Source organism: Limulus polyphemus, unplaced genomic scaffold (assembly GCF_000517525.1).
Source record: "Limulus polyphemus unplaced genomic scaffold, Limulus_polyphemus-2.1.2 Scaffold506, whole genome shotgun sequence".
NCBI classification, from domain to species: Eukaryota; Metazoa; Arthropoda; class Merostomata; order Xiphosura; family Limulidae; genus Limulus; species Limulus polyphemus.
Window position 1 is genome coordinate 389672 of NW_013666116.1, and position 10521 is coordinate 400192.

General features: G+C 29.6%; 1 protein-coding gene across 1 annotated transcript in view; it reads right to left on the reverse strand.

Annotated features, from left to right (window-relative positions):
• Positions 1–235: 235 nt before the first annotated feature.
• Positions 236–10521, reverse strand: part of LOC106458731 (INO80 complex subunit D-like) — a 63508-nt gene continuing 53222 nt past the window's right edge. Inside the window, exon 13 of the mRNA XM_022385011.1 lies at positions 236–8181. Coding sequence (XP_022240719.1) covers positions 7136–8181 — 1046 coding nt within the window. The 3' untranslated portion in view covers positions 236–7135. The remainder of the gene's footprint in view (positions 8182–10521) is intronic.

Genomic DNA, 10521 nt, shown 5'->3' on the forward strand with positions numbered 1-10521 from the left:
AATAAAGAAATGCCATGTGTTGCATTGATCTAACCATATATGTCAAGGAGAGGTATCCATGAATATTTAAGTGTTTTGTTCATAGGTTTCTGTAACAATGTAGCATCAGAAAAGTAAAAAAATAAAGGTGTACAGCTGACACATTTTCATGACATTTACATATAAAAAACAATTAAAATGACCTGCTAAGTAACATGTTGCACAGGTAAAGGAAAATTTCATTCTACAAAATTAGTAAATGTACTATGAAAATATATTTATTGATGAGGCTTAGCCAGTTACATGACATAAGAGATGAACAAGAAAGACTTCATAACTGTGCTGTTTATCCTCATATACTATACACTTGAAAACTCCAAGCTAATCACACAGAACATAAATCCATTTGGTTCTCACCAAGTGAGCTGTCCTAGTAGGTGGAGTTCACTTGTAGACAGTATTACTGTGACAAAATACGAGTTACATTCTGCTCTACAAGACAATAGATAAAAAAAAATATTCACCAACAATTATTTTTAGATAATTTAGAGTTGTTCTAGTAAAAATTGAAATAAAAAGCACCATTAACTGATTATTTTACTTGACACTAATTTAAATCTCTCTTTCTGATCCATACTAAACACGATCCCTATTTAGAACATATATATATATATATATATATATACGATTAATATACATAGCCAATACTTTACTCCAATACTTGGACATTTCTACCAAACAAAACCACAAAACTGGATGCTGACAATTTTTCACAATTCATGCTTAAAGTACATGTATTACATCTTTAAAAAGTTCCATACAAATCATGGTTTAAAAGTACATACTGTTATTTTATGTTACATTTTACAGTTGAGGATATACTTCTTTCCTAAAAATTCAGCAAATATTTGTTCAAAAAACATTTTACAATTTAAGTTTACATGCACCTCCTCGACTTTCAGATACTATTTGACCTTTAAGAACTTTTTAAATCAGGAGTGCAAAATCAGACAGAAAAAAATGCTTATTCAAAATCTGTCTACATTACTTTACAACACTTTTCAAAACCATTATATAACATGTGTAGCTAGTAAGATTACATCCAGTCCAAAATAATACAATAACATCCCTCAAATCCTTCAACTATTTCCTGTGCTTTTTTCAGTATTACATAGTTTACTGTACTAATACATACATGTTGTACAGTGGAAGAACTCGAGATTATCCTATATGAAGCTAAAAAATCTCCCAAAAATCACAGTAGACACTTAATTATTTGAAAAAATGACTGACTTTTCACTCAAGTTGGATTAGTTTGTATTTTACAAGTCAAAGTTTTCTTATTGTGTATTTAAAATACAAAATCTTTAACCATTACTATAAAATAAATTTTAATAAAAGATTTAGCCAACACACAAGTTCTTTTCACATCCGAATCTAGTTAAAAACAATAACAAAAGCACTTATAAATACACAGAAAGGTAAAGAAAACAAGAGTAGTTCCTTGTTTACTAAACAACTCAATCTTTATTTATTTTCAAATTCATGACCTGTAGGTAGTGAGACATAAGTATGATATTTAATTGGACAATCGTAGTCATACCATCAAATAATGTATGTTCAAAACCATTTCAAAAGAAAATGGAAATGTCTGCACCTTGTAAAATAAAAGAACAAAAATTCAATCTTATGGTTTATTGTAAATAAAAAAAACTTAACATTTTTGATGAAACCTGAGATTCTTGTGTGTGTTGATAACACACATATTCTAGAAATACAAATAATGTCTTGAAAAAAAGTTCATTAACTATGTGGCTAAATTTTTAAACTGCTTTGCCTCTTTCCTTGTATGTTTGTAACACATATTTAGAAAAAACAAATTCCTAGTCCAGTCCTTCTTATATATCTGAGACTACTGTAAATGTTTAAGGTGTCTTAGCAAATCACTGACTCTCACCATTTTCCTTTAACAGTAGTAGCAAAAATGTTCAATGTTTCCAACTTCAGCATGAGCTTAAAGTCACAACAAAGATTAGAAATTCTATTATTATAAAAGAGGGAATAATAAATGTATGTGACAACTAAACCATTTTGTAAAAAAAATTCACAGATCACTTATAATTAAAATGCTAGAGATATTTTTCTTTTTTTTTAATAGTCTTCTATAGATGGCTCTTTCTTATACGTTACAGGTAACATTTTAATAGGTACCTACTACATGAATGGGTATACAATATACTGTACATATACACATATCTATATAATTTTATTTTTAGAGGATAAACATGAAAATCTAGAAACATTATGCTAAAATCCAAGTTTCAAATGTTTCTTTCAAAACATTTGCTTAGTATATACATATTTGCTTTACATAGTTTTATATTACTTTCATATGAAAAACTTGTTCATGAAATATGTTGATAAAATCACTTCACTGACACGAAATAAATAGCACGATAATAAAGAATTTCAAACTTTCATGTTCAGTATTTCTAAAGATGAAAGAAAATGCATTTTAGTCACATATCTGAAGTTTATGAATATAGATACCTTGTGAACATCAATTAAAAAAAAATATGTAACTGTACAACAACAATCCAATGATCTAACTTGTTTAGAATAATTTTAAACATGATGCACCTACTGACATTTCAAAACATTCAGTCAAAACTGCTATCACACCAGAACATCAAGTACAGGGATAAAAATAGACATTATTTTTATTAACAAGAAACTATAGGCACAAGAGTGTGCAGAAATAATGTTTTAGAAATCAGCTGTAGGCAGGATGACAAACTATATTTTCTTTACTATTATATTTATTATTAAAAATCTTAAGTTAAAAGCACGAGTAATATCTGAAAAAATTACTGTTTCCCTATAGAATAAAATAACTTATTTGGTATGATTGAAAACTATTTTCTTAAACCACTAAAACTACAGATGGAAATAATTAAGTTATCAATAAAACTAGCGGTGTGGTGTGAACTGGAAAAATATAGTACTGATGCTATTAAAGGGCACTTCCTTTTTCCAAAGCTAATAATTTAATTTATTCATCATAATGAATATTGTCTATTGATATGTTCAAATATGACATAATACTGACAGGCAGAGTGATACCTGTATGTATGACGAAAGAAACATCTCTTCATTTTATTGGATTTATCAACTGATCAAGAAATGTCAGCATGTACTTCTAAAACTCCCCAATTTTTTGAACTAAGAATTTTGATAGCAAAATAATCAAAAAGTTGTAGGAGGATTAATTGAAAAATATATTTGCATAATTTCTCTTGGGACTTTTTTTTTAGTTTTATCTTTAATGCCTAATAAGCTTTTTTGAGATTAGTCTCAATGAACTGTTAAAGAAAAACTAAAGAAATCCTAAGTAAAATTCAAGCTAACTTACGACATTACACGAATACAGCTCGAAAAATGTTGCACAATTCTTGTATTGATTTCTATTTTCCAATAACATCAGTTAACTTTCCAAAGAAAGACTGGCAAGAACAGTGGTCAAAAGTCACTACCAAGGTTACAACATAAGTAATGTATCATTTAAATAATTAGCAAAAATGAATTTTTCTTTTACATTCATTTCAGGTCAATGTGATGGATGTTTATATTGTATCCAAAATAGAAGCTGTTGTGTATATAAAAGGTTTTCGTATGTGCAAATAGGATAATTGCATAATAGTAAAGAGTCGTTCACAATTATCAACAAATGGTACACTTTTTTGCAGACTCCCCCCTAAAAGTGTACAAAGAAAATGTTGATGTTTCACTACCTTTTTATTATTATAAGACTATGCACAATCCATGATCTTCACTATTCATGCTGTTACTTGCCAACGTTATCAGAAAGGGGGCTGTGTGTATAGTGGTAGTGTGGGAATTAAGCAAGCACCACCGGGAGAGAAATTTGTGCAAAAATTTAAATCAACATTTTTTTAATTTTCAAAACTTTACGGTGGCTCTTAACACCCTACCCCCAGCATATGTTTTGTATGCTTATGAAAATGTTAATAATTGTGAACTACCCCTAACTGATGAGAAAATTACTTTTATTTTTTTTCAATAGTAGATTCATTTTTTTTATGTTTTGTTTTCAGAAATAATACCTCAAAATTCAAAATATTAAAACAGAATCATAATCTACATTAATTTCTTATAGTTAATGTCAAACATGCTAAAATTACTTTTTATAATCATCTTATTTGCATATGAAAATTTTTTTTCTTGTATTTGAGTACACAACAGCACCCTCTGGACAAAATGTTAACCTCATTGATCTGAAATTGGTGTCAATAAATTCAATTTTGTCTATGTATTCCAAAGAGATACTACTTAAATACTAACTCTGATAATGATATTTAGTTAATGATCTTGACAGTTTTCCTATATTAATTCAGATGGGTTTAAAAGTAATATCTGTTTTATTACCACAAGTTCATGTTTTCAATCTCAGTTACACTTTGACTTTAAAAAGAACAATAATCATTTCCACAGATATATATATAATAAATATATCTACATACATATTCAGGAAACTACAAAAAAATTTATAAAACAGATTACATCAAAAGGAAGGATAGCATGAATTTTACACAGCACATCTAAGCCTTAGATGAAATATAATTAAATGTAATTTTATGGAGAGAGAGAGAAAAAAAAGATGCAACCACAAAATAAACATACAACACTGGAGCACAAATCATAAGGTGGGTTATTATGCTATGTGCCTTGGGTTTTTGAGGTATGGGCAGAAGTAAGACCCAAACTGCATTGGGGGGGGGGGGTCACTTTGTATTCAGTTTAACCTCAACTTCATCAATCACACATGCTCAGAAGGAAGGGGAAATAAAGATGTGTGTGCTCTAGTCCACAATGTCCCACATCTTTACCACCTTTTGCTGTCTGCAGCCAGGTGTGGGAAGGTGGTTACTCACAAAAAGTAAATAAAACAAAAATAATAATACAAAATAAATAACTAGAATACAAGACATCAATGTAGTTAGCATTCCAACTCTCCAATATGATGCTTGGACATAAATACCAAGATGTTTACATTGATGTCTTGTGTTCTAATTATTGTTTTTTATTTTATTTATTTATTTTTATTGAGCAACCACCTTCCCACATCTGGCTGCAGACACTGAAAGGTACTAAACATGTGGGATTTTATGAGATGGAGCACTCATGACTGCTCCTTTTTTTTTTCACTTCCGTCTAAGCATGCAAGGCCAGCAAAGTTCAGATTAAACTGGATAAACAGTGTACCCCCAATGCAATTTGGATCTTACTTCTGGTACCTCAAAAAAACCAGGGCACATTACATAATGAGCAACCTTATGAGTTGTGCCCCAGTGTTGGATGTTTGTTTCATGGCTGCTAATTATTTCCCCCCCCCCCTCTCTCTCTCTATATATATATATATATATTATATAAAGCAAATTTGTGGTACAGGGGCATGCTATAAGAAACCATATACATTTCAAAAAACACACTAGTTAACATTACTGTCAGGATATACTTGATACCCATAAATTCTGCTAATTATTTCTGTTATTTATTCAAAGGTTAGAAAATAGATGCTTGCTCTTCCAAATATTAAGCAAAAATTGATTCAATGTCATATACAGAATGCCCATGAAAGAATTTTACTTTTTATTATAAACCATGAAGTTTCCAAATGTTCAATAGGTTATGAGCAAACCTCAAACTTAAGATCATAAATCACTATTAATTTCTGTATTTAAAAGCTGAATATAATTAATTAGTTAATTACTTGTTAAACTAAACAGATAAAATGTTCTATTCTTTATTTTCCAGATAAAGCCTTTGGATATTACAAGTTGAAAAATTCATAATAACTAATCAAATTAATAAATAACTGGAAAGTAAAAAATTACTCCAGTAGCCACATCTGAAAATAGGATTCTGATTACACATAAGCAGACATAATCTAAGGATGAACACTTGTAATGCTTTTCTAAAACCTTTACAAATATATTTAATGAAAATAATTATCTCACTAACAGTACTCCATTATAAGGAAAGGAAATTTCATGTAGTTTTAAACCTTAAGTAATGTAATAAGCAAGGGAATGTTCCTTTTTAAAAAATTCTTTATCCTTGTTACTGAATATTTAAAAAAGTAAACACCAAAACTGGTATGTGTAAAAATGTTCAGATAACATTTTTGTCCACTAGTTTTCATTATTTAGAGATTTTCCAAATTAATCTTTGATTTATTCAAGTATCAATAATCTATAAAGGTTTATTATTAAAACTTTCTTTTATTACTAATGTACATAAACCAACAGAAAAGTAAAAAGAAGAATAAAAATTTTTTAACAACCATAAATGAACAATATTGTAGTATAATGGGATGGTACATTGTATCTCACCATTTTTTTAGGAGTCTACATTCCTACTAGACTGACCTATAGCAACTACAATTCTTTCCTTTGCAAAAAACAAACTTATAAACAAAATTTATAGCTTCATAATTCTTGTTTACCTTATTATATATATATATATATATATCATTTACTTCAAAATAGATATCATTTACATATTGCTTGACACTAGGAAAATACATGGTTTCATAACAATCCACATCTGTATTTTGAACCAGTGTGATAAAAAAGGATGTAAAATTTAAAACCTTTTGTATTTTTTAATCTACTGTTGAAAATATTCAGGTCTCGTAATTACTTTTGAAAAAAGATTTCCATAGGATTACAAAATGAGAGATTGTAATACCGTATTTCATGCTCTGAAAATAATGGTCCATAATGTTTGAATATAATACAAAAGTAGTGTAACAAGAAGTCGATGTACAAAAAACAATCAAACAAAACAAATCTCTTATTTAACACCTGTACAAGGGGTAGAATGATTTACAAAAGCATTTACCATAAAACTAACTACACAGTGTAAGCCATTCATCTAAAATTTATGATAATAATAAAACAAACTCTTTAGCAGTTGAGCATGGTCTGGTCATTAGAAGTACCCGTCCTAAACAGGTTTAAACTTAAGAAAATTGTAGTTTGTTATCTACAGATAACTTTACAAGCAACATTAACTGTACAATTATTCTCACTACTTTACAATCTCAAAATCATAATAAAATTCAAAACTATTGTTAGGAAGCACCTCCTTGTGCAATGACTGTCCCAGTATTTCCTGGTAAAACGTTTGAAGTACCAGCCACACACACAGTCTGAATGTGATCACTATCAGTTACCTTCTCGTTGAGGAGTGTTGGAGTAGACAGGTTGCTGGGACTGGACACCACTGACAATTCAGTATTTAATGTCTGAAGAGGATACTTCCCAAGAGTAGATAACAATTGCTGTACACTAGGTAAAACCTGTCCATTTGCTGTAGAGCTGATAAAAAACCCGTTTTGATTGGCTGGATGTGAGAAGGCTGAGACAGACTCAGAACCAGGAAGGAACCAATCTGGTAATGTATGGTCTATAGAGGGTACATTTTCTTCCCCTGTACTGCTAGTGCTGCCAATCCCTGTTGTTAAAAAAGTATTTACTGATGAGAAAACTGTATTGGTCGTAGAAGTGTGGGAGTTACCAATGCCTACAGCTGTAGTTGAAAAAAGTGAGGCACCATGAGGAAAACTACAATCCACTGAACTGGCTATTCCTGGATCCACACCAGAGTAAGATGCTGAAACACTATCTAAAACATTAGAGAGCAGACCAAAACCATCTGCCTGAACATGACTTTGTCCAAGATAATATCCATTGACAGATGTTGAATGGGAAAGATCTGCAGGTAAAATGGGAACATTAAGAAGATGATTTTGTAATATGTGGCCTTCGGATACAGGAGAAGAGTGGGACAGACGACCTTGGGCCACGTTTGAAAGATCCTCAGACAAAGATGTCAGGTCACTAGACAAGCTACTTGTGATGACATTGAGGTTATGCAAACCAGCATGGGTCAGATCATGAAATGAATTTTCATTCACTTGCCCAACTAAATTGTCTGTTTCAAGCAACCCACTGCGAAGATCTTCTGATGCTGCAAGGACACTGAGCTCCCTCCCAGTTACTGACAATTTTGCAAGAGACTCTTTAGCCATTCGTACATCTTTAGACACTGCTGCCAGTGCCCTTTCCAATTCTTCTGTTTCTTCTCTTGTAGGAACATATTCTCCATTCTTGCTTTCTTTATAAAATGAGAAAAAGTTAATATTTATACATACTCTACAGTTGAATATAGTTGTTTATATATTTAAAACCACAACTCACTTACTTGTCAATGCAATACATTTTGTACACCATTTTTCTTGCTTAGAAATTAATATTCTTTAAATATGATTAAGTGCAATGTTTCAACTTCATAAATTTGGTAATTAAAATATAAAATAAATAGTTTTTCAAAACACACATAGCTATCAAACTATAATGCTACGAACACAGTCACCTAGACCAACTTGTTATCTCAATGATTTACGTGGAGATTATTCCCAACAGTTTGAAGTTACAAAAAAAAAAAAAAGTATATAATGTGACAGAATACTACAATATTAAAAAATTTCTTTTTTTTGAGGTTCCTATAATTTTGTCACATTCATTTTTTCCCTTAAGTAAGCATTATGCAGTAGGTCTTTATTTCTCACTGTCAACAACATAAATCAATACATTCATCAATGTTACTGTCTAATCAAATTGTTGAATGCCTTCTATTTAAACAATTTAAAACCTAATGTATAAGCCATTTTCTTTCTCTTTTACCAACTGAGGAAGCTTTGGTGAAGAAGCGAAACATCTTGATTTATAAATTAGTTACTTAAGAGAAACTGAAGATTTTTCAGAACTTTAGGAATATATACTTTGATTCTCTCATCAAATATAACTTTTACTATTATCAGAATGCTGCATTCTTTAATTCCTTCACTGTGGCAGCATGTTTACTCCCTAACTGGAATAATTTTTTAATTGTTAATTTTTTACAATGTTATAATATAGTTTTAAAGTCATTACAACAGGTTGTTTATGATTTCACAGTAGAATCCTTTGTTTTGTGACATCATATTTTTTTCATCTTTTAACACTTAAAAATCATATGTTCTGGATTTTTAGACTTTCTGCTCTCATTACATAACATATTCTTCTTGATATATGTAAATGTAATGCGTACAATTTACAGGCATCCAATATTCAAAATTTAGAATGTAAAATTATTATTCTTATTATGATAAGTAAACATGTACCAATCCCAAATTTAGAATAAAATGGATTTAGCTATTTCTTAGTTATTAAGGTTTGGCTAGAATTATTTTTGTAAAATGTAAATACATTAACACACTTTAAAATGATTGTAAAAGATGAAGTTCTGTAAGGTTTTTAGAGTGTAAAATTATTATTCTAAATCTTAAGATATATACATATACAAGTGAAATAAAATAAAAATCATTTAATGTTCACCTTTATGCATAGTTTAAAGAGCCCAAACACAATTTCCATAAGTTTTTAAACACCAACCAATTCTATGACTTTCAAGAATTTTTCAGGATCAATTTTGAATTATTCCAAAACTTTTTCAGACTAATTTCAAGATTATTTATTATTTAGCAACAGATAATTTTAAATATTTCACATTAAGTAAAATAAAAATATATTAGTTAGAATTTCTGAAAACAACGACTTTCCAAACTTTACACCACATGACAAAGTTTCCAAGACTTTTTAGGATCTGAAATAATAAAAACTAAACTGTAAAACTTTCCAAACATGTGCAAGTCCTAGCTTTATATTAAAGGTGTGCTATCTGCTAACTTTGAAATGCACACAGTTTTTGGTTTGGAGCTAACCTTTAAGAATGCAGAGCAGCAATTTCACTGCTTAAAAGTTATATATAAAAAAAGCACACTGTAGATAATGTTGCATAAGTTTTCCTACTTTACTGTTTTGTGATTGGTTATTTTGGTTTAGTTCTGAATTGAAAAACAAAAAGCAATTAGTATTATTCTAACTAACAAAGAGTTTAAAGTAAATGCAGATAAATGAAACATTTTAAAGGTTAAAATATACTTCAAACATTTGATGTAATGGCCAGAAATGTATATGCAATAAAGGATGCTATTACAGCATGCAGTTTACACAGATAGCATCATCATCATCACCATTTTTTTGATTCACTAAAACATAATTTCTTGTAAATAATTTATAACCATCTACATTTTTGTTCAGCAAATAATAATACTTTAATAAGTTGTGTGTTCCAAAAGAGTACCTTAAATTTAGGTTATAATTGTGCTAGTTTTGATTGTTGGAATTTATTTCATTCCGATTATATTTGCCTCCAAAACATTATGTAATGGTATTTGTACTTTACTAGTTTAAAAGAGTTATTTATAATAAATGGTACCAATTGCAAATAAACAAAAGTTAAAATGGTGATGATGATGACAGTGTCTGTGTAGAATGCACACTATAGTAGCATCCAATAAAGGTTAAAAAGGAAATAAACTAAAGTTTACGTTGACCAACTATCCTTCCTCTG